The following is a 25578-nucleotide window of genomic DNA, read 5'->3' as shown; positions in this document are numbered from 1 at the left end:
ATGGAAGGTGAAGGTTTGCCCTGGTGGGGCCCAAATGTGTTGAATGAATATAATATTCAGCTGTATGAATGACTATAATATTTTCTGCTTTGGACCTTCCCGTAGGGATTGAGGAGACCTGAAGAACGCCGAGGATAGGCTGATGGGCTCAGGCGACAGGTTCCAGTATCTCACCATGAGCACTGAAAATCCGACGGCAGGAGACTTGGCTCCAGCTCCCCTTGTCACTTGCAAGCTCTGCCTATGCGAACAGCCCCTGGACAAGATGACCACACTCCAGGAATGCCGCTGTCTCTTCTGCACAGCTGTGAGTTTTCCTTCATGCTTTCATCGCGAGCGTGAGAAAATACAGATGGGCGGGGAGCACTGTGAAAGGACAGGACCAGCTTCCGTGGCTTTCTGAGAAGCCAGGGTTTGCGACAACAGCCTTCTGTTTTGGAGAGTGCTTCCACCTTTGGATCTGTTTCCAAGTAGTATCTTGAGTGGTAAATCTGGTATTTACTGGTTTTGAGGCAAAGGATAATGTATGTGTGAAATTTAATTATTGGTTAAATAAGCAGAATCTGTTCTTCAAGGACTAGGCAAGGAACAAAATAGAAATATTTCTAACATGTCTTAGTTAACTACCATCTGTAAGGCATTTTGAATGATGGAGAAAGCAGGTAGCAATTTATTGAATTTTCTTGCATAGACTTGCTCATCTTCTACAAAGCGCATGAGATCTAACTCTTTGACTTTGTCATATCTTCTTTTTTTTTTTTTTCTATTTTCCCAATATGCCGGATGGTACTTATTTGTCATAAACAAGAGAAGCCTGTAGATCTCTAGGGGTGGGCTTGTCTCTTTTATTCTGACACTTGATATCAATGTCTGTGACCCTGATCACACGGATCCCTGACGGTTGGTTGGTTAAGGTGTGAAGATAGGAAACAGGCTGATAGAAGTGGCTGCTAGAAGCATGAACCCAGGTGGTCTTATTCAAATTTTCATTTATTCAAACATCTTTTGAGCTCCTACCATGTACCAGGGACTCTGCTGGATGTTGGGAATATAGCAGTGAATGAGATGCTTCCCACAGGGAAGATGGACACATTGAAGGAGCCATTCAAGTTTAGTGAAATCAGGGGAAGCTCGATGTACCAAAGGAACTCTCACCCACGTGGGGGTGGGAGGGACATCCTGGTGGCAGTGATCTCTGAGCTGAGGCTTTAAATAAGAGTTGCAAACGGATGCTCGTGGACCGCGTCTGGGCTCAACACATTTTTGTTTGGATCCCCAGTTGGGGTATTTCATGAGAAAATGAAAAAGTGGTAAGATAGAGCTACTCTGGGCCTATATTGATAGGCCCAGAAATAGATGATCTTAAAATTTATTTATTTAAGATTTCTTTTTATTTATTTTAAAGAGAGAAAGCGAACAAGCACACAGGTGGGGAGAGGGTCAGAGGGAGAGAGCCCCAAGCAGACTCCACGCCCAGCACAGAGCCCGACACAGGGCTCAATGCCACGACCCATGACAGCATGCCCTGAGCTGAAACCAAGAGTCGGATGCTCAACCGACTGAGCCACCCAGGCGTCCCTCCTCTGTTTATATTACCTGCCTCTCTCCTGTTTGTATTTGCATCAACTATATTTTTAAACTGAAGATGGATTAAGACTCATGCAGGATGCCTGCTGGGATCTCGGCATGGCAGAGGCCTGATGCCTGAGTTACAATATTTAACATTTATCTTTGCTTTGGTGGGCCTTATATGGGCACACTGTTAATATTTATTATACAAAAAGTATAATAATCACCAGACAAAGGCGGGTTTAATGCCCTGACTTGCGAAGGAAATTGAATTGTTCAGTTACAGTGACCAGTGCTTACATCAAGGGGAGCAAGGAGAAAGGAATCGTTAAGGAAGTAGAATCATTTATCAAGAGGTATGTTTACTAAGCATACTTTAAAAAAAACAACAACATAACAAGTTAAGGTGAAATAAATTTTGCTCCATCTCTTTCCGCTTAGTTAATTTAATCAACACGACATGTTCTCAAGCTCGTGTATATCAATTAAAAAATTTTTTTTGGATTAAGGATTAGAGGAGGGAATAGCCTTGGGATGATTTTTAGGTAAAAGGAAAGTGACTAAAATCCTTCCCTCAGGTCTCCAATTCTGAGATCCAAAGATGACAGCGAGTAGTATTGTTTATCCCTTTGATCATTTGGTCCCCACTGAGCCGTACCATGTCCCAGGAACTGTTCTAGGCACTGGGATTTAGCAGTTTAAGAAACAAAACCCAGCAGAGATCCTTGCTCTTAGGAGATTGCATTCGATCAAAGGCAGTTGCATAATAAACAATAAACATAATAAATGGGCGAGTTATACAGGGTTGGGTACTAGGGCTTCGGGAAGAAGCAGAGTAGGGCTAGGGAGGTGGAGCTCAGGTTGGAGATGTTGCATTTCTCATCGGGTGTCAGGCCGAGGCCTCGCTGACATCTGTGCTGGTTCATCCTCTTCTCATCAGCCTGTGTTGCTTAAGGAAGTAACCTTGTCACCCAGGGGTGGCTTCGGTTTCCTTTGGTTTTGCTTTGCTGCCGAGGGCCGTGCCTCTGAAGGGATTATTTCTCTGACTTTCTCACCTATGTTTCGGACCCTTGCCTGATCCTTGAATCAAATGAGTCAGAAGCAACGCTTGGTTAAAGGCAGGATGGAAATTTTTGTCTCGGGGTGACTGATGTTGAAAAAGCAGGATCTGGAATTGAGTTTTTGCAACGAGACTAAGCAGTTCAGGATTCCAGTTTGTGCACAGGCGTCTCTCTCTCTCTCTCTCTCTCTCACACACACACACACACACAGACGCAGACGTGGTATCTGATCCTGTCACAAGCATTGTTGCAAGAGCTCTTAGTTCCCAGTTAAAAACACCGCAACGGCTTCTCAGTTCTCCTTTGGCAATTTGACGTTAGGCGTTAGGACAATTAGATTATTCTGTCGTCTGCGATCATACTTCCTCATTGTTGGGGAGGGAGTGCTCCTAACCAGAACGGCAGATGGCTTGGTTTTTTGATATCCCTCCAAGTCTGGAACTTTTTGTGCCTATAAACGTCAACCTTCCCTGGCTTCCTGATACCTCATTCCCTGTGATCTACCAAAACAGTAAGCTGCATGTGCTTGATTACATTAGTGTCTGCAAATTTGCAATTGGCATCAGACTCACCTGAAATACTACTCTAACTTTTCATTGTTTAGACCTTTTATTTCTTCTTTTAAAAAGCTATTAAAGGATGTGTCTGATCCCCCAGATTTTATTTTGCACTTAAATATTAGGTATTAAATATTGATATTAAAGATACCAAGTGTGTTTTGTGTTTTCAAGGCTGAGAAGAAATTTGTGACTTTGTTTTTTGAAGATTTTATATATTTATTTGAGAGAGCGAGAGACGGAGACAGCATGAGCAGAGGCGAGGGGCAGAGGTAGAGGGAGAAACACTCCCCACTGAGCAGGGAGCCTGACTCAGGGGCTCGATCCCAGGACCGTGAGATCATGCCCTGAGCCAAAGGCAGACAATTAACCAACTGAGCCACCCAGGGGCCCCGTGTGACATTTTTTAATAGGGCATATACTACTAATTTCCAGCTTTAAATATGATTGGATGACATCTCCTAATTATTGGCTGGGAAAGGCATCTTTTGCATTCTGTGTCTTTAAAATAGTTTTGCTGAGATACTTCTCCCTCCCCTCCTCATTAGGAGGGTGACCACATGGAATGGTCCTCCTGCTGGATCCAGTATACTTTCATAGATTTATTATTATTATTTTTAAAGATTTTATTTATTTATTTGACAGAGACACAGCAAGAGAGGGAACACAAGCAGGGGGAGTGGGAGAGGGAGAAGCAGGCTTCCCACTGAGCAGGGAGCCCGATGTGGGGCTCAATCCCAGGACCCTGGGATCATGACCTGAGCCGAAGGCAGACGCTTAATGACCGAGCCACCCAGGTGCCCTTACTTTCATAGATTTAATAAAGCTTTTTATACCTTTTATCCTTGTCCTGTTTTCCCTAAGAAGTATCCCTGACCAGGTTGCAGTGAGCTTAAATTCTTTGTTTCCAAGATCAGTGTGCCCTGGGGAAGCAGTATGGAGATGTGGAGTGTCTGACTTGACCATTGGATGTGAGCCAGCTCATTCCTTATCTTTCGGGAGATCTGGCCTTTAAATAGGTGCCCCCAACCCACATGTGTTCTATGGACCTCCAGCTCTGTGAAACAGAGTGATCCTTGAGTAGAGTGTTCCGTGGTCAGATTAGCTCAGAAACTGGTATGTTCTCTCTTTCTCTTCTTAGAAGGGACATAATGCACTCGAGAGGCTCTGTGAAATCTTGTGGTTAAAAGAAAAGCAAGGGGACCCTGTTTAACTTCTCCTGAGGAGGCATTTCCATTTGACCATGCCACCTTTTTAGTTGAATACCCATTAACTTTCCCACAATTTGTGCGCTGGAAAATGCTGCTTTAAATCATTTACGTGTAGGTAATTCTTGATTTAAATGACATCCAGAGAACAGAATGTGATGGATGTTGCTTCAGATACTCCATCAGTATAGCTAGTTTCTTGTTAAAGGAAACTTCGTGTGTTCTGTTTCTGAGGGTGGTTTCTGTTAGACTGTTTGCTCAGCTTTAATATACAGAAGAAAGTGTAGTATAAAGCAAGGAAGTCTGTACGGGACAGAAATGGGTATAGCTCTCATTAGCATGACTGAACTCATAGATCATGAGGTGCATTATGGAGCCAAAGAAGTTGATATTTTGGGGTTATGGAGAGAGGTGTTACGAAATTACTTGTTCTTGCCCTTGAAGGGTAAGTATCTCAGGGATGTTAGTCTGCTAACTAATGGTATGCAAAATCTCTCTCTCCTCCCTTCTCTCTCTTTCTCCCTTTCTCCTGTGGATTTAAATAACCCAAACATGAAAATTCAAAATTTCCTTTTCTGGCATTTGCACCATACTCTTTCAGATAATACCACACCATTATAATTCAAGTGGAAGAAAAAAAAATTCACAAAAGTCAGTTATCAAAGGAGGGAAAATTTGTAGGTTTGCTCCCTGATGAGCAACTTTTGCCTCTCTGATTTATTTTGGAAGGTATTTCTGTCCGTCACGAATTAAAGAATAATGGAAACAGTTGTTGCTTGTTTTCATAACCTAGATAATTTCACCTGAAAAGAGTCGGTATGTTGGGCATGGCCTATTTACCTTTCAGATTACAGACAGGATGTGCTGAGCAAAAAGAAAATAACGTCCAGCCATATTCTTGCCTTTTTTCCATTACATTTTGTTGGCTCTAAGTAGTTAGAACTCCTTTTACTATTCATTTCTGTGAGCCAAATGGATTTTCCAATGTTTAAAAAAGTGAGAGGAAATATAAAACTTTTTAGACCAAGCCCTTCTTTTCCTTGGGGCCTGTTGAGTGACCTTTAAGAAGAGCCCACATACGGCCTGGGAGACGTTTACAGTTTGAAAAGAGTTGCAGTGCGTGCGTGCGCTGGTGCGTGTGCGTGTGTGTGTGTGTATTTGTGTTACTTGTGCTCATGTGTGTGCCCACACGGGGTGGTAACTTTCAAAGGAAGCTGAGAACCTGCAGTGGTTCTTTCCTGGATTCTTTTTTTTTTTTTTTTTAATTTATTTATTTGAGAGAGCGAGAGTACATGATGGGGGGAGGGTCAGAGGGAGAAGCAGGCTCCCTGCCGAGCAGGGAGCCCGATGCGGGACTCGATCCCGGGACTCCAGGATCATGACCTGAGCCGAAGGCAGTCGCCCAACCGACTGAGCCACCCAGGTGCCCCTCTTTCCTGGATTCTAATCTACGGTATCTACAGTAGGATTTCGGAAGGAATGCTGTCTTTCTACTACCACCTCCATGTTCCCTTTCCAGTGAACCACGCAGATTTGGAGGGAGGGAGACCCCTGAGGCTCAGGGGCAGGCTTCGCCATCCATGAGTGTGACTTTGGGCCAGATCCTTGGCTTCTCTGAACCTTAATGTCCTCCCCTGGAGGGTGGAGGGAGGTAGGGGAGGATCATGGCGATCTGAGAGCGTTGTGGGAGGCATCAGGTGGGAACCCCAGGGCAGACCCTAGCACAGTGCCAAGTCTCTGGTAAGTTGGCATTGTTACTCCTTTCTTTCCCAAGTTCCGTCAGTATGCTGAGCGGTTCTGTATTTCATAACTGCTTTAGAGAAAGGAAGTCCTGTAAAGACTTGACTGTCTTCCTCATTAGCCTTTTATAAAAAGATGGTTATATAGGTGATTTCAGCCTTACTACTATTCTGAGACACCCACAGACTCGCAACTAGGATAGAGAGAGAGGTTTCTCTGTTGGATTTGTCCAAAGATTGGCTGATGGCTGGGTGCTTCAACCGAAGAGGTAGAAGTAGGACTTAGAGGAAAAGCAATGTAACTTTAAAAGTGAACAGAAGAGGGTATTTACCCAAAGAGTATGAAAACACTAATTTTTTTTAATTTTATTTTTTTATTCTTATGTTAATCCCCATACATTACATCATTAGTTTTAGATGAAGTGTTCCATGATTCATTGTTTGTGCATAACACCCAGTGCTCCATGCAGAATGTGCCCTCCTCAATACCCACCACCAGGCTAACCCATCCTCCCACCCCCCTCCCCTCCAGAACCCTGTTTGTTTGAAAACACTAATTTGAAAGGATATGGACCCTATGTTTATTGAGGCGTTATTTACAATAGCCAAACTATGGAAGCAGTCCAAGTGTCCACTGATAGATGAATGGATAAAGAAGATGTGATGCACACACACACACACTGGAATATCACTCAGCCTTCAAAAAGAATGAAATCTGGCCATTTACAACAACATGGATGGAGCTAGAGAGTATTATCCTAAGTGAAATAAGTCAGTCAGAGAAGGACAAATACCATATGATTTCACTCATATGTGGAATTTAAGAAACAAAACAAATGTGAATAAAGGAAAAAAAGAGACAAACCAAAAAAACCAGATCTTTAACTCTAGAGAACAAACTAGAGGGGTGGTGGGGGGGGGATGGGTGAAATAAAGGGCATTAAGGAGGGCGCTTATCATGATGAGCACTGAGTCATATATGGAGCTTTTGAATCACTATATTGTATACCTGAAACTAATGTAACACTGTACCTGAACTATACCAGAATTAAAATAAAAATGATAAAAATAAATAAAACCTTAAAAAAATCATAACCACGAATAGATCAGCACATTTGTGATGCGTGTAAGAGATCAGATGGAAATGTCTCAAGCTATCATTTATTTAAAAGCTACTTCTCCCCAATAAGCATATAGTAATAGAGTAACTTGTTGGCTTGATATGTATAGTCTAACGTCATTTTAAGTTTTTTTTCATTGGGAATTCTCTGGAACTGCAAGAAATCATGAGGCATCATAGGCCAGCAAGGTCACAAAAATTTTCTGTCCCCTCCTCTGGTCATGACCTGCCTTTCCTGAAGCTTTCAAATTCTCCAGTTCTCTGCATTCCCCTGTCTTCTAGTACTATGAAATGGACAGAAGTCAACGTGGCCAGTTTAAAGCCCTCTCTTATTCTGTTGGGTTTCTGGTACTAAAATATATGTATGGTGTGTAAGGTTCATCTTATGGGTAAAGTGAATTTATCTTTGTCAGGGTTTCAGTGGCTTTATCTGTCACTGGTTATAAATGACTTCAGTATTCTCACTGCTCAAACTCGAGAGTTCCGATGATCGTGCTGTGATGACTTTGTATTTACCAGGGAAGTCACGGATTTGAAATGCAAATTTTGGTCCTATATTTTCCCACCACCAAGGGAGCTGCTGCGGGACAGATAGCATCTGAGAAGTGGGAGCAAATTGTAACAGCATGAGAAACGGACTAGGGATGACTCAAGGAGGAGTTGGCTTTCTAGACCCATGATCTCATCCATGCTTTAGTGCTCACCACTCACTTATTCAAGGCAAGTGGTAAAAGGTAGCAAGAGGAAAGGGCAGCAAAAGGAAGCCACACTCTGTGGGCTTGAGTGACTCTGTTGTAGCTCCTCTTTCTGGATGTTGGTCTGGTTCGGTGTCTATGAGACTGTGTCTCAAATCTGGTTGCTTGGGCTTCATTTCTTCCACATATACAAAAATATTTATTGTGCTATGTATAGTTCTGAGGGTCAAGATCTAGTGGTGAACAGTGGAGTCAAGGCCCGGTTTTCAGACAGCTCACACTGTAGTGCAAAGCAAAGGTACTGACAAGCAAATACGGAAGTCAGATGATGATAGAGGCTCTGACTTAAAACAGAGCAGGGTGAGGGGGACGGCGAGTGCTGTAGGGGAGGCAGTTGGATGGTCAGGGAAGCCTCGCTGATAAGGGATTACTTGGGCAGAGACCTGGAGGATGTGGGAAACAAGCTGTGTAGGTATCTGGCCAAAGAGAGTTTTTGGCAGAGGGGAGCAGTGTGGAGGTCCGAAACTGGGATTGTGTTTGGTGTTTAGGTACAGCAAGCAGGGGGAGGGGCAGAAGGAGAGGGAGAAGCAGACTCCCCACTGAGCAGAGAGCCTGATGTGGGGCTCGATCCCAGGACCCTGGGATCATGACCTGAGTCGAAGGCAGATGCTTAACTGACTGAGCCACCCCGGTGCCCGATTTAACCATGTTTTAAATGGATCACTGTGTTAGTAAGGGTTATCCAGAGAAGCAAATCTATTGGAGATAGATATACATATCTCCAGTATGAGATATAGATGCATGTGTCTATATAAAAAGAGATTTATTATAAGGAACTCACTCATGAAATTATGGAGGTGAAATCTCATGATCTCCTGCCTACAAGCTGGAGACTAGCCTCAGGAGAACCACTGGTTTAAGTTCCAGTCTGAGGGCAGGAGAGGACCAATGTCTTCGCTCATGCAGTCAGGCAGAGAGAATGAATTCTCCCTTCCTCTGCCTTGTGGGTCTGTTCAGTCTCATCGGGTGAGGCCCACCCATGTGGGGAGGCAGTCTGCTTTCCTACGTCTACCAATTTAAATACCTGTCTCATCTGGAAACACCCTCATAGATCCACCTAGAAATAATGTTGCACCCAGATATCTGGGCATCCTGTGACCTGGTCAGGTTGACACATAAAATTAACCACCACAGTCACCCTGACTGCTGCATAGAGCATTAACTATAGGGGCAAGGACGAAGGCAGGGAGACTAGTGAGCAGATAGTACAATAATCCAGACCAGAGGTGATATTGGCTTGGACCAGCGGATGGTAGCCACTCATGTGTTTGGGTTGTCTAAGGCTTCATTTTCTTTTATAGAATATAGGGATAATAATAAATCATCTAAGGTTATAGAGAAGATTGCAATAGGTAATCTGGGTAAAGCATTTAGTCTAGTGCCTGGAATGTAGCTAGCATGTACATAGGTCTCTACTAATTTTAGTGTGATCCTTGAGATTTTGCTTGAAAACCTCCGGGAGTGGGACATACTATGACACTGCCTATTCAATTACAGAATTTTAATTCTTTTTTTTTTTTTAAGATTTATTTATTCATTTGAGAGAGCGCACGCGAGCAGAGGGTGGGGCAGAGGGAGAGAGAGAGAGAGACGGTCTCCAACAGACTCCCCACTGAGCAGGGAGCCCGACTTGGGGCTCGATCCTAGGACCCTGAGATCATGACCTGAGCTGAGCCGAAATCAAGAGGAGGATAACCGACTGAGCCGCCCAGGCACCTCTACAGAATTTAAAATTCTAAGCTGTGTTTTCTTCTATGTCCATTTGAAACCTATTTCCATATAAATTCTACCTATTAGTGCTGGTCTGCTCTCCAGAACAAAACTGGTTGAAATTTAATTTTTATTCTACTCACTTAGCTCTATATTATTTAAATGAGACTTACCTTACTGTTAGGACAAGATTATTCATTAAAAATTTTCCCACAGTGCTCCATCCATTGTGGGGATATTAATAAATAGAACTTCATTCCCCACCCCTCCATCCCTTTTATTGACACAAGCTTTTGGAACGAGCTTTATTTGCACAACATTCTTGACTTTGATCATGGGTTGAACAAGTACTTCGGGCGTTTCTATATTCTCTTTGGAAAGCATATGGTATCAGGGAAGGGGGGCGGTACTGGAATATGGAACAAGATTTAATTTCTCACAAAGAAGGTTATAAAAAGATGGTACGTTGGCAATCTGTGTTGGTGTGTTGTGGAGACTCTTTTTTTTTTTTTTCCACAGTATACCTTGCCAAAGTTTAATTTTTCATACCACATATTAGAATATGATAGTCTGGCCAAACATGCAAACCATGACCAGAGAGCCAGCAGAAGTGGGAGTGGAGTGAGAGAACTTTCCCTTACAGCCACTGAGTCACCAAAGCTTTTCTGTTTATTCTTTTGTAGTTGTATCTTTATTCCAATTTCCTGTAAGTCTATTCTCATCTTTTTTTTTTTTTTTTAAAGATTTTATTTATTTGAGAGAGAGAGCGCACACGCACAAGCAGGGGAGAGGCAGAGGGAGAAGCAGACTCCCTGCTGAGCAGGGAGCTCAATGTGGGACTTGATCCTGGGACTCCGGAATCATGACCTGAGCTGAAGGCAGACGCTTAACCGACTGAGCCACCCAGGTGCCCCAGCCTGTTCTCATCTTTTTTTTTTTTTTTTAATTAATTTATTTGACAGAGCAAATGAGCACAAGCAGGGAGAGCGGCAGAGGGAGAGGGAGAAGTAGGCTCCCTGCTGAGTGGGGAGCCTGACGTGGGGCTCGATCCCAGGACCCTAAAATCATGACCTGAGCCAAAGGCAGATGCTTAACCAACTGAGCCACCCAGGCGCCCCAGTCTGTTCTCATCTTAATCCTGATTCTACTTTTCCATTTGCTATGGCCACGTACCGGCCACGGCGCTGTGTGGATAGGCGTAACCAGTCTGGTTCTCCTGTGGGAAGCAGACCCTCTGATGAGGGAAGTACAGTATGCTGTGGGAGCATAAGGGAAGGCACCTAAACTAGACTTGGGGAGGTCAGGGAGTTTCCTGAGCGGCTGAGACCAAGAGAAGACTCAGAGGTTGCTTGATGGCAGTGTTGGTGAGGCTGTGGACAGGAAGAGCTCCCCAGGGAGGACAGGCAGCCCCAGGTGAAGGCACAGAGCCAAGGAAGGGTGGCATACCGAGAAACTGAACTGAGAGACGTTCCTGGAACATACTGTGGGAGGTGTGAGGGTGCTTGAGCATGAGGTTGGAGAGGATGTCCAGAGGGTCTTGTAGACCTTGTTAAAGAGCATTATGGGGCGCCTGGGTGGCTCAGTTGGTTAAGCGACTGCCTTCGGCTCAGGTCGTGATCCTGGAGTCCCGGGATCGAGTCCCGCGTCGGGCTCCCTGCTCGGCGGGGAGCCTGCTTCTCCCTCTGACCCTCCTCCCTCTCATGCTCTCTGTCTCTCTCTCTCTCAAATAAATAAATAAAATCTTTACAAAAAAAAAAATTAGAAAAAAAAAAAAAGCATTATGGAGCCATCAAAAGGATTTGTTTGGGAGTAGGGTAGGGAGAACGGCTCTGGCACAGAGTGGAGAATGGTCTGGAAGGGAGCAAATGAGGGGGGCTGATGAGAGTGTGGAGAACACTCCCCTCATCCACATATGCTGTGTTTATTATGGCAGACTGCAATTTTGAGGTCTGGAGTATGAAAAGTATTTTCGTGTCCTGATTTCTCCTTCCTGTGCATTTGGATACTAACGTCCGATTTCTTAAACTGTTGCTGTCAAAATGCCGCTCTTGCCATTCTTTCACGCGCTCCTGCTTGAATCCTATTCCTTAGGGCTGACGCTGAGGTCCTGTTGCACAGTGTCCAGATCACCTTCTGCTGCCTCTTATGGGACATGTTTCACACTTCCATGTCTTTCCTTCTTTCTAGAATCTTCCTCTTTTCTTCCTTTAACACACCACTGGCTCAGTTCCTGATGAAGTCTCATTGCCTGGTCAGGGCAATTGCAAGTCAGCAAATACTTTGACAAGCAGAATACTCAACTGGGGGGATTTATTGGTGAAAAATTCAAGCATGGTTCTTACCCTGGTGGCATTGGCTACCGTAGCATAAAAATGATCGACTGTGCTCTGAAAGCATTTAGCATTAAAATGGAATCAAATGGATTTCATACAAATATCTGTATTGTGGGGGTACCTGGGTGGCTCAGTTGTTAAGGGTTTGCCTTCGGCTCAGGTCATGATCCCAGGGTCCTGGGATTGAGCCCTGCATCGGGCTCTCTGCTCCATGGGGAGTCTGCTTCTCCTTCTCCCTCTGCCTCTCCCGCCTTCATGCTCCGTCTCTCAAATAAATAGATCTTAAAAAAAAAAAAAAAAAAAAAAACCCGAAAAACACCAAGTATCTGTATTGCCTTCCATTCCAGCGCTCTGACCTCGATCCATGTGATCCTTGACTTGAAGTTCACTTGGGGCAGAAGCCCAGGAAGAAAGGCATCACTGATGATAGCAGCAACCATTCATCCACCTGATTCAGCATGAGGCACTGTTCGAAGTGCTTTAGCTCATTCCATCCATCAAGGGACGACCCACATCGGTCATTAAAACATATCCCTACTTTAAGGATCATGAAGTAGATACACGGTAGTTCCTCGTTTACTTGCCTCACTGGTGTTGGGTTTTTTTTGTTTTTGTTTTTGTTTTTAAGATTTTTATTTATTTATTTGAGACAGAGAGAATGAGAGAGAGAGAGCACATGAGAGGGAGGAGGGTCAGAGGGAGAAGCAGACTCCCCGCTGAGCAGGGAGCCCGATGAGGGACTCGATCCCGGGACTCCGGGATCATGACCTGAGCCGAAGGCAGTTGCTCAACCAACTGAGCCACCCAGGTGCCCCGGTGTTGGGGTTTGTAAGCTCACTTTTTGAGGCCCACGCAGCCCTCTATCCCAAGCCAGTCATTCACACGATTGCCAGCTGCCTGGAGTACTTGGGTCAGGTGGCAGCGAGGGCGCCCGAGCCAGGGAGCTACTGCAGTTAAGGCCACTGCTTCGGCAGAGTTTGCAGTCATTTCATGGTGGACCGTGCAGGGTTTTAGTTGATCTGTGTATCTCTTTGTAGAATGGGAAGTCAGCAGGCAAATGAAGGCCCCAAGGGACGAGGCAGAAGGAAAGGGCACAAGGCTGATTGCTCTCCTCTCTTCCACTGTGAACCCAGAAGGGCTTTGGGTCCCAGACTTTGATTTCAGCCAAAATGAGAAAGTATGGGTCACCAATTTCATGTATGAGGATGGGGGTGGAGGATGTAACCAGAAATAGCATGAAACCTTAGTTGCTTATTTTCTTCCTTCTTATCCCATTTTTCCTTGCTCTCTCCTTTTTAAAGACTAGTTTTTACTCTTAATAATAACCCAGTAATATGTGCCGGGTTTTTATTTTTTTATTTTTTTTAGGGAGAGAGAGAGAGAGCGGGGGGCGGGCAGGGTGGCAGAGGGAGGGGAGAGAGGATCCTAATCAGGCTCCATGCCTGGTGCAGAGCCTGATGCGGAGCTTGATCTCACGATCCTGCCATCATGACCTGAGCAGAAATCAAGAGTCAGACACTTAACCGACTGAGCCGCCCAGGTGCCCTCATGCTCGTTTTAAAACAAAACAAAAACAAAAGCTTCCAGGGTATCGACTGTATGATCAATTTGCCTTCCAGACTCCTTCTCTCTGTGCAAATATGTGAACACAAGGATGGTTATATATTCATACACATCATTTCATAGAGAAATGGGATCTTTATAGATATTTTTCTTTAACTTGAGTTTTACAAATTTAACTTCGTGTATTGTGGACACGCTTCTATGTAAGAGTACATAGACCCACCTTCCTTTTTAAGTGTTTGCTATTATAAATGAAAAATTTTTGTACTTGTATAAATGTGAAACTGTTATCTATTTAGGAAAAATTTCTAGCAGTGGAATTGCCTAATAAAAAGGTATGTGCATTCTAAATTGGTATGTCGCCAAATTGCCCCCTGCAAACTGTTGTGCCAACAGCCCCCACCAAATGTGTAGGAAAACCCCCTTCTTTGACACTCTGGATATTTTCAAATTTTTTACCTTCTCTAATCTGAGATGTGAAAAGAACATAGGTCATTGTTTAATCAATGTTTCCTCTTTTCAGGAGGAAGCAAATTGTAGCAAAACAAGCTCTTCTCATGAGTCTATCTCTAAAAAATACACAGTATGTCCAGTGCTCGTACAGTTTCAGCTGATTTTATACCCTGGTATCCACAGTCCTGTCAAGTTAGAAAAATGGGTCCTATCAAGAGAAGTGTATTGTATTTTGGAGACATGAATGAATGAGAACATAATGCTTATAATGTTGGCCTAATGTTGGTGAAGGATACATTATCACACAAAAAAGTTTATGTTCCCTGATAAGATGTTACTATGTAGGAAAAGGAACTTATAAAAATGTAGACAAGTTGAAGCCAAAGAGGTTGCAAACTAGAAAATTCAGTGAACTCTAAAGCTCCCCTTTCTGACTATTTAAGTGCGTCAAGGATTAGTTATGTGGTGGATTTCAGGTAGACGTGGCACCTCTTGGGATCAGGCTAGACCCAGTCAGTGCTCATTTCCATAGAAATACATAAGCTCTGTGTTAACCAAAAGCCTCAATGGTTTTGAAGCATTTCCCACCCCCAGTAGGGATGTCCTTTTGGTTTGACTCTTTTGGTAAGTGTTTGTGAGTTATTAGCCACATGACTGTAGGGTGGAGGGTTTTTATTCTATGTCTTTGACCCTCAGTTTATTCATCTATTAAAAAAAAAAATCAAGGAAGGACAAGAGAGGCCTTTAATTACCTGCCATGTAATATGTAAAATGCAAGAGTACTATTTTTTCCCCTGTTTACTCTTACCCTCCAGTTTACACATTAAGAAACCAGGCAGGGGTGCCTGGATGGCGCAGTTGGTTAAGCGTTCCACTCTTGGTTTTGGCTCATATCATGATCTCAGGGTCGTGGGACTGAGCCCAGTGTTGGGCTCCATGCTGAGTATGGAGCCTGCTTAAGATTCTCTCGCTCCCTCTCCCTCTGCCTCACCCTCCCCGCCCCAGCTCTCATGCTCTCTCTCTCTCAAAAAAAAAAAAAAAAAAGAAAAGAAAGAAAAAGAAACCAGTGCAGAATTAAGTTACTTGCCCAAGATCCATAGTCTTAATTCCTGAATCATAGGGTTGTTTGGATGATAAGAGCAATGTTTGTAAAAATTCGTAATATACTGCCCAGGACATAGTATGTGCTCCCTTAATTTTATTTGTTAACATGCACAGTGGATGAGCCCCATGATTAGGTTTTACGATTCTACCTGTAGTTTTAAAGTTTGACAAGGGCCCATATAATGCAAAAGTGACAACTGGTTTTCATGTACATAAAAGTTTAGTTAGTACAAAGAAGATGTAAAGTGCAATTGATTAAAAAAAAAAATCCAATAAGTTTTCTAGAGCCCAGAATGTATAGAATCTGAACACACTTGTGGCCAGAGCCCCAGACCGAAGGGATTGAGCAGTGTGCTGTGAACTTTCAACTATGTGACTTCAGGCACATTATTTGAGGACACCCCAAGGGCTGAGAGGTTTAAGGCATCTGGTTTGCACACTTGGAAGCTCCCAGCAAACTTAGTATAGATTCAGATATTGAAACTAAAGTCAGTGTTCGGGGCCCGACCTCCAGGTTCAAAGACTGATGTTCTTCCACACCCAATGCACGTCACATTTGTGGAAGTTACTGATATTCACAGGAGGACTTGTTTCCAAGTGATTCCTGTGTGCTGAGGGTAATGAATGGATAGGGGACTCCAAAGCACAGAGATCTTTCCTTACCACAATGGGGGAAGAAATTATAGCTGTAAAATCTGCTTTTCCTAGGTAGGGTGTTTATACAAATTGTTTTCATATGGAATGATGTCTAGTCTTTGAAGAGCTTTAAAGTTTATGGTGTTGAGAACCTTCTGAAGGAAAAAAAGTAGTGTTTTCAACTTGTAAAGATCTCAGTATTTTCTCATGCTTGAGTGTGAAATGAGGATGATAATACCAGTCTCCAAGTTTCTGTGAAGAGTAGATGACAGAATATTGAGACACACATCACACCTACCATTGGAGTTTGGCAGATATTCTCCTCCCCATTGACCACCTTTCCCCTGCCTCTCATGTAAGGAATTTTAGTTATAGGCCAGTGGTTCTGCAAGTGTCGTCCTCCAAGCAGCCGCTGTGAACCTATTAGAATTACAAGTTCTGGAGCCCCACCTACTAAATGAGAAACGCTGGGGGTGGAGCCCAGTGATCTGAGTTTCAGCTCATCCTCCAGGGGGTTTGTCCTGGTCTAGGGTCCTTGCAGAGCAGTCTTTCGGTGAAGCACATATGAATTGCTCAGTATCTTGTGCTTTCAAATACATAGGCTCCTTCTGTCTCTTTTGTGAGCACTGACATACATTTCTGAAGCATCATATGGCTTTGACTTAAGATCTTTGCCTTAATAGTCTAATTTGCTAGAATATGGCACTAACTCAAAATATTTGGGAACGCCTGGGTGGCTCTTGGTTTTGGCTCAGGTCGTGATCCCAGGGTCCTGAGATCGAGCCCTGAGTCAGGCTCTGTGCTCAGTGAGGAGTCTGCTTGAAGACTCTCTCTCTCTGCCCCTCTCCCAACACACACACACACACTCTCTCTCTCTCTCAATAAATAAAACTTAAAGAAAAATTTGGAAAGTGGCCATTCAAGGATAGTAACTAGGTTAGATTTTAACAAGACAGTCAAGAGCAGTCTTGGATATGCAAGCCTATGGATTTTTTAAGAGAAAGAAAAGGAAGACTGACTCAAATGAGGGCAGTTAAAGTGAAAGTAAGCACCACCTACAAAATCTCCTGATTTCTAGATATTTGCTTTTTAGGAATGGCGGAAACATTCCCGTTTTTGCAGAATAAAGTCTTGGGGGAAAATTATGAGATGAGGGATAGTTGCAAGTTTGTTACCATCTCTATTATAAGTAGAAAGATATTCTGATTTTGCTGTGGAGTTGTTGAATAAAATCAGTTAAATTAATTTTGAATATTACAAGATAGCTCACATTCAACCTAGTCACTGTTAATCCAGCTTTTTCAGAGTTCACGTTTCTTAAATCTAATAAATTCTCTTTTGTAAACGTAGCCAAGGAAGAAGTTTGCTTAAGGCTTAGGTCTTATTTTTTTTTTTTAAAGATTTTATTTATTTATTTGAGAGAGAGAGAGGGAGAGAGAGAGAGCCCGAGCTGGGGGAGGGGCAGAGGGAGAAGCAAACTCCCCACTGAGCAGGGAGCATTAATGCGGATGCAGCAAGGCTCCATCCCAGGACCCTAGGATCATGACCTGAGCTGAAGGCAGACGCTTAACCGACTGAGCCACCCACATACCCCAAGCTTAAGGCTTATGTCCATGTTAAACTGAAAGTAAGTCTTTTCTAACCAATAGTCTATGTAGAGAAAAAAATATCCTCTTGAAGAAACTAACAGCATCACTGGTTGTTTAACCCCTGGGTCATTGATGTGACCTATTTTGCATGCTGGCTTTATGTAGGTTATATCCTGTAGAAAAAAAATGTAATTGATGATGAGTTAGCTTGTCTCATTTATACAATGTAAATATTCTTTTTTTTTTTTTTTAAAGATTTTATTTATTTGACAGAGAGAGACACAGCTAGAGAGGGAACACAAGCAGAGGGAGTGGGAGAGGGAGAAGCAGGCCTCCCGCTGAGCAGGGAGCCCGATGTGGGGCTCGATCCCAGGACCCTGGGATCATGACCTGAGCTGAAGGCAGACGCCTAACGACTGAGCCACCCAGGCACCCCACAATGTAAATATTCTTGAAAAATTTCAAGAATTTAGATAATCATTAATGTTGCCGTCATTAATTTTCATTAATAAGATTTCATTTCACTATAATTTATTCAAACTGGTTTAAATACAATACAGATATTGGGGTTTTATATAAAATATAGATGATTCTTGCTTTAAGGAACATTAAAATCTGAGATTTGGTGAATGGTGTAAGTTTATTTTCTTTTTAGCTTAAAAATTTGTTCAACAGTTTGTTACGGAACTGTTCAAACATAGAACAGAGGTGAAGGAATTTTAACAATGAATATCTATATTCCTCCCACCTCTTAGATTCCAACATTAAATTTTTACTGTACTTGCCTTATCATGCATCTATCGTTTGGATAAAACGGATGGATACTCACTGTGCATTCTCTAGTAGAATGAAGGTACTATGTTCTTCACTGTGTTTACCTGGATTCGTTGAATGGATGTATTTTATGCAGGTAACTTGCATAGCCCTACATCATGGGTGAAGGGGTTTCTTAACCCTTTGTTAATTTGGGGTTTGTTTCCTTCTGTATTGCTGAGAACTTCTGTGCATTCTGGGAGAGTCAGAAAGGCTGCCCGAGAGTTCAAATAGGGACCCTTTAGGTGCACAGGAGGAGGATGAAGAAAGTGATAAATGAGTTCAGCGGAATCTCCCGATGTTTAATCTGGGCTGTGCTTATTCTCACTGCCTGTCCTGGGCCTGTTGGCTAGGGCCTTGGGGCCAGCTGAGGGCTGGCAGTTCTGAGGTCTAGTGTTTCTCTGGAGGAAATGGAAGGATGTAAACTTGGCAAGCCTTCTTATTTTCTTTCTCCTGGAACCATCAGTTGCTTTTCTGGGTATACTGTGTTGTAAGCACCTGGCACACAAGGATCTCTTTGGAACCAGCTTGAGAACTGGGGCCCCCTCTCTTAAGAAAGGCAACCCTGCTGGGATGAAAGAGAGAGCCTCTGAAAGGTCATATGGGAGAGTTCTTGAATTACTCGTGTTGAAAGCATATCCTTCCCAGGCTCATGCCTGCTCCCTGCTCTGACTGAGCTTCCAGTCTAGCAGGATTGATTCACTTCGTTGTGAGGACTGGATCTGTCTTCAGCATTTCCAGTGGGTTTCTCTACAGAGCTATTTCTATCACTGAGTTTCTTAATTTAGGTGTTTCATGATCACTTGAGATAAAGATAGAAGTGTTTGATCGCTCTTGCTTGGTGGGAACTGGAGGTACTTTCGATTGGGGGCCAGATTTAATCTCCCATACTGAATGACTTGTTCTCAAGCGTACCAGGTGGATCTCAGTACCCTTTTCCAAAAACAGCAGCAGCACTATTTTAGGTTAAGTATTTAAAGGATCTCGATCAGAGCTTTAACTTTAACACTTTAAGCCTTCTTAGGCTTCCTTTACGGTTTCTTCTGGAACTAGCTAAATGCATGCATTCTCTATGGAGATGTTGGTTATAAAGGAGTCCTTTCTTCCTATGGAGATCATACTTCTGAATATTACTAAATAACTTAAAGGCAGTGACGATGAACGGATCTTCCTTGATTAGACTTGAGGGCATGGATTGTATTGAACTAGCGGTTCTTGGACTTGGTTGTGTATTCCAGTCACAGAGTTTAAAAACACTGAGGCCAGCTTAACAGGACTGCAGAATGCAAGATCAATATACAAAAATTGATTGTATTTCTATACACTAGCAGAAGAAAATACGATAATGGTGCATTAAAACAACAATGAGTCGCAATAATTTCAAAAGGAATAAAATACTTGGAATGAATCTAACAAAAGAAGCACAAAACTTACACTCTGAAAACTACAGAACATTATTGAAAGAAATTCAAGAAGACTAAATAGAAAGACACTTGATATTCATGATCAATACAGGCATACTTAGGAGGTATTGGGGATTTGGTTCCAGAGTTAACTCAACAAAGCAAATATCACAATTCAGCAAACCAAATGAATTCTCTCATTTCCCAGTGCATATAAAAGTTACGCCTACGCTATAGTCTTATACCAGAGTCTTTTAAGTGTGCAATAGCATTATGTCCAAAAAAACTATGCACTCTGGTTAATTAAAAAATACTTTATTGCTAAAAAATGCCTAACCATCCTCTGAGCTTTCAACGAGTCACACTGACCAGCAGATCACCATAACAAATATAATATGTAATGAAAAGGCTTGAAATATGATGAGAATTACCAAGGTGTGACGCACAGGAAGCGAGCAAATGCTGTTGGAAACATGGCACTGATAGACTTGCTGGATGCATGGTTGCCACAAACTTCAATTTGTAAAAACGTACTATCTGTGAAGCACAATACACAAGGAATGCCAATATTGTTAAGATGGCCATAAAATGGATCTATAGATACAAATCCTCTCAAAATCCCAAATATCTTCTTTGCCCAAATGGACAAGCTTATCCTAAAATTCATATGGAAAACTGAGGGAAAAAGAAGAGCCAAAAGAATTTCATAGAAGAAGAAAGTTGGAGAACTTGCTTCTGGTCTTCAAACTTACAATAGCATTATAATAAAACTGTGTCACACTGTCATAAGGATAGACAGATAGATCAATGGAATAGAATTGACAGTTCCAGAAATAAATTCTCATGTTTACTGTCAGCTGATTTCCATCAAGGGTGCCAAGACAGTTCAAAGAGGGGGAAAGAGTAGTATTTCAATAAATAGTGTGGGGGACAACTGGATACCATTTGCAACTGGATACCATTTGCAAAAGAATTAAGTTGGACTGTTTCCTCATACTGTGGACAAACATTAACTCAAATGGCTTCTGCCTACCTGTTAGAGCTAAACTTGCAAACTCTTTGAAGAAAATATGGAAAGTAGAAAAAATTTCATAACCTCAGCTTAGGCAAAGCATGAACATAAGAAAAAAAATTGGATATCATCAAAATTAAAAACCTTTATGATGGACCTCCTCGGGGAAAATGAATAGATAACTCACAATATGGGATAAAATATTTGTAAATCATATCTGATACAGGACACCTGCAGAACATAAAAAGAAGTCTTATAACTCAGTAATAAAAACACAAATAACCCAATTAAAAATGGGCAAAGGATAGGAATAGACATTTATCCAAACAAGTCTGGATCAAAGAAGTCTCCCAACTTTGCATGCCAGTCACAAGCCCAGGTTGTTAACTGCACTTTTGATCAACTGGCTGTAAATCATAGGTTCCCATGACCTCCTCCTTGGCTTCAATTAACATGCTAGAGCAGCTCTGAGAACTCAGAGAAGCATTTTACTTACTAGATTATTGGTTTATTATAAAATGCTATAACTCAGGAACAGCCAGAGGGAAGACATGCATAGGGGCAAGGTGTGGGAAAAGAGCATGCATCTTCCAAGTCCTCCTAAATATAGCCCTCTTATCAAATCTCCATGTGTTCAACAACCAGTAAGCTCTCTGAACTCAGACTTTTGGGTTTTTATGGAGGTTTCATTCCATAGGCATGACTGATTGAATCAGTCACTGGTGGCCAATGATGTAACCTCCAGCCTCTCTCCCCTCCCTGGAGGTCAATGGATAGGACTAAAAGTTCCAACTCTCCACTCACAGAGTTGGTACCCCTGGCAACCAGTCCCCACGTGACCTAGGGGCATTCCCAAAGTCACCTCCTTAACAAAAGACACTTTTTTTCTCTCCCATCACTTAGGAGATTCCAAGGGTTTTAGAAGCTCTGTGCTAGAAATAGGAAGAATGTATTTGTATTTCTTATTACAAATCATAATATCCTGGCTGCCCTTCCCATTAGTGTCCCATAGTTTCCAGTGTTTCTTGTCCATAGAAACATAACTGTCTTCTATCCTTTTCTTCAAGTCTCTGCCCTCTGCTAGGAAACTACAACCTCATCTGACTATCCTCCTGTCCTAATTATTTGTGAATGGTGACAGGATTATTCTAGAGAGAAGGTTTTAATCAAAGACTTCTAAAGGCTGAAATTTCTGGTAATGTTGACAGGTGGACTGAGGGGAGAGAGTGAGACTTTGGGGGGTACATAATTATATACACCTAATTTTTTAGAGAGAGAGCACACACGCACACACACACATGCATGCGCACATTTAAGATGTAGGGAGGGGCAGAGGGAGAGAGAGAATCTTAAGCAGGCTCCACACCCACCATGGAGCCCAACATGAGTCCCGCTCCATCCCCAGGACCCTGAGATCATGACCTGAGCTGAAATCAAGAGTCAGATGCTTAATTGACTGAACCACCCAGGTGCCCCTATATCCACCTAATTTTTAAGTCCTAATTGTAATAAGTGCTACAAAGGAGACATAAAGAGTATTTACAGTCTTGGAAGGGTTTTAGGCAGATGACAGAAGGGATCAGATTTAGATTTTATTAAAGTTCCTTCTGCCAGCAATGTGGAGAATTATTAGAAAGAGGCAAAAACAGATCCAGGAAGACTAGTGAATGAACTAAGGCAGAAACCCAGGTAAGAGGTAATGGAAAGTGGTCTAAGGATGGGGCAGAAGAGATTGATAGAGGTGAATAGGCCTAATCAGTACTTAGGACATGGGATGGAGAGGATTTTGGAACTTATTAAGTCACCCAGTCATGTGTTTTGTAGTACCTTCTACATGTTTTTCTGGAATCCATCAGAGAATAAGACCACGTCCCTGTACTTATAGCTGAATTTCTTTTTTTTTTTTTTAAAGATTTTATTTATTGAGAGAGAGAGAATGAGAGACAGAGAGCACAAGCGGGAAGAGGGTCAGAGGGAGAAGCAGACCCCCTGCTGAGCAGGGAGCCCGATGTGGAACTCGATCCAGGGACTCCAGGATCATGACCTGAGCTGAAGGCAGTCGCTTAACCAACTGAGCCACCCAGGCGCCCTCTAGCTGAATTTCTAGTGGGGCAACAAGATAATACACATGATGGCAGGTTTTTTTTTCCCCTCTTTCTTTCTGTTTTTATTTATAGTCAGATGAAACAGATGCCTGTTTCTTCCAGAATTGTTACCCATTTACTTAGGTTTGGTTTGCAGGGGGGTTCCTATGAATGTTTTTGCTTCTTTTGTGCTTCAGCCAGAAGTACTGGGGAAGAGAGGGAGGGCTTGAGATTAAATTCTTAGTGAAAGCTGATACGAGACATAGAACGAACGTAAGGTGCTGGAAAATTCAACAAGAAGCAATAACAGGGCTGGTTGTTGTTCCTCTTGGCCTCGGACTAGAAATGCACGCTATGCTATCCCCATACTCAGTTGCTTGTGCGACACATCTCTATCCTGAACCAGTGTTTCTTAGAATTAAAAAAAGGGCATATATATATATATTTATGCCCTGTAGCCCGTGTATACAGCTCTAACTTCTCTCCTAAAATCACGGGTCATGTAATATTGTGGCCAGGAGAGTCCTTGTTGGCAGCTTCAGAAGGTACTGGGTTTACACGTCATGGATGCAACACCTAAGAACGTTACATTAACAAATAGAACAGGGGCGCCTGGGTGGCTCAGTCCGTTAAGCGTCTGCCTCCATCTCAGGTCATGATCCCAGAGTCCTGGGATCGAGTCCCACGTTGGGCTCCCTGCTCAGCGGGAAGCCTGCTTCTCCCTCTGCCTGCTGCTTCCCTTGCTTATGCTGACAAATAAATAAAATCTTAAAAAAAAAAACCAAATAGGACATCTATGATAAACTCTTGGGAAAGCTTAGATTTCCACTTTACAAGTTTGCAAAAGAAGTTGAACTGCTTTTTTTTTTTTTGCCTGTAAAGACTCACATAGTCTTTTTCGTTTCTATTTGACTCTAAGCTTTTTCTGAAGATGGAAATAGTTCTAAAGGGAGGCTGGAATGGAGGTGTGTATGCTGTCCTCTTGCAAATATCTGTTCTGTTTACGACGCTTCTGGACCACAGCGGCTTAACTGGTTCTCCGAAGGGAGTGGAGAAGGGATAATCACAGAAGGTCAGAGGATTAACATTTCCCCACAAAGTTTTTGATAGAAAGTCTCAGATCAAGTGAAGCAGAGTAGAAATAAAACCAAATATTCTGCAATTTGTGAATTTTTCAAAGGGCGCCCATATGTAAAATTTCAGGTTTGTGTTTTGTGTGTGTGTGGGTTTTAAACCCTGTGAGGTAACCATAACAGATACTATCGTTTCTGGTTTTTCGGTGACGGGAAGCAGGTCTGGGACACAGCCTAAGTAACTTTCCCATCATCACTTGCTAGTGTGGCACCGTGGCTAATGCCCAGATATTCTGATAGATGCTCGTTGCACGACGGTTCACTTTGTTTTCCCACATACCCTCCCCTTGAGCCTAGAGACCATACGTTTTTAGAGTCTTTCTGCTCACATTTCAAGTGGCAGCCGGGGAGCTCAAGGTGGTCACCCCGGCATCTCACGTTCTCAGGTGTTGCATTCGGGACGCGTAAAGCCATCCTGATGCCGGAGTGTATGTGGAGCATACACACCTCCATTCCAGCCTCCCTGGAATTTGCATCTCCAGAAAAAGGATGGAGTGCAGAGAGGTCCTCAGAACAGAGCCAGGGGACAGGCCTTCGCATCATTTATTCATTTGTCCTTGGGTGGGACGCTCCTGTTTGAAAGCCAGCTTTGCTCCCTCCTCTCAAGTGGACATTCTTCCCCGTGTCTCCTTGATACGGCTCTCTTCTGCTTCCCAGTCTTCTGAGCACGAGCGACCGTGTCTGGCACCGAAACTGCTAGAGCAAGTAATTGTTCACCCTTCTCTCAAACAAGAAAATAAGAGGTAAAATATAGCACCTACCGTGCAGCCAATTATAGGAAGAGTTCCGCAAGAGGACCCCTGTTCCCAGACACCTTTTATTCTCCAATTCATACTGAATCAGGAGCATTTTCTCCATGTGTTTAAACATCGTTTGAAAATATTTTTCATGATTCTTCAGCGTGTCATCGTATGAATTTAGCATCATTTATTTACATGTTCTTCTATTTTGGATATTTGGGTTACTTTCTCATTTTTTCTGTGATGAATAGCGTAGGGGGAGAAAACGGACTCCTTGAAGAAGGGAATTATTAAGTACGTGAAGAAATACAAATCCGGTTTAAATGCTTTGCTTTAGTCATTACTTCAGTAGTACATTGTAACAGTAATTTCAATCAGGTAAATACATGATTAGTTTCCTGAAATAATGCCATTGTGATATTCGTTTTATTTTCAGATAGGGAAAAAGAATAAAGACGGGGGTACCTGGGTGACTCAGTCGGTGAAGTGTCTGCCTTCAGCTGAGGTCATGATCCCAGGGTCCTGGGATCGAGCTTCATGTCCGACTCCCTGCTCAGCGGGCAGTCTGCTTCTCCCTCTGTGCCCTCCACCCCATTTGCGCTCTCTCTCTCTCAGATAGATAAAATAAAATAAAATTAAAAAAAATAAAATAAAATGAGTTTTCTTAGATAAGTCAGTGCCTTACTCTTACAATTGACCCTTGAACAATGCAGGGGTTCAGGGCACTGCCTGGCCCCCCCATGCAGTCAAAAATCCACATATAACTTGACTCCCCCCAAACATAACTACTCATAGCCTACTGTTGACCAGAAGCCTTACTGATAACATAAACAGTTGATTAATACATATTCTGTATATGTGTTATATACTGTATTCTTACAATAAAGTAAGCTATAGAAAATGTTAAGAAAGTCATAAGAGAAAATACACTTACAGTACTGTATTTATTGAAAAAACCCTGCGTGTCAGTGGACCTGTGTAGTTCAAACCCATGTG

General features: G+C 42.7%; 1 protein-coding gene across 4 annotated transcripts in view; it reads left to right on the top strand.

Moving 5' to 3' along the window:
• Positions 1-25578, top strand: part of RNF144B (ring finger protein 144B) — a 105781-nt gene that overhangs the window by 39242 nt on the left and 40961 nt on the right. For all 4 annotated transcript variants that reach the window (XM_045866315.3, XM_064597112.1, XM_045866314.3 and 1 more), the window contains exon 2: positions 106-307. In XM_045866315.3, the coding sequence (XP_045722271.1) occupies positions 143-307 (165 nt within the window). In that variant the 5' untranslated portion in view covers positions 106-142. The remainder of the gene's footprint in view (positions 1-105; positions 308-25578) is intronic.

The sequence above is a fragment of the Mirounga angustirostris genome, unplaced genomic scaffold (assembly GCF_029215605.1).
Source record: "Mirounga angustirostris isolate CCGP_5_RB_7025 unplaced genomic scaffold, mMirAng1.0.hap1 SCAF_8, whole genome shotgun sequence".
Classification (NCBI taxonomy): Eukaryota; Metazoa; Chordata; class Mammalia; order Carnivora; family Phocidae; genus Mirounga; species Mirounga angustirostris.
The sequence above is the reverse complement of the archived record's forward strand: the minus strand, read 5'-3'. Positions and strand labels throughout refer to the sequence as shown.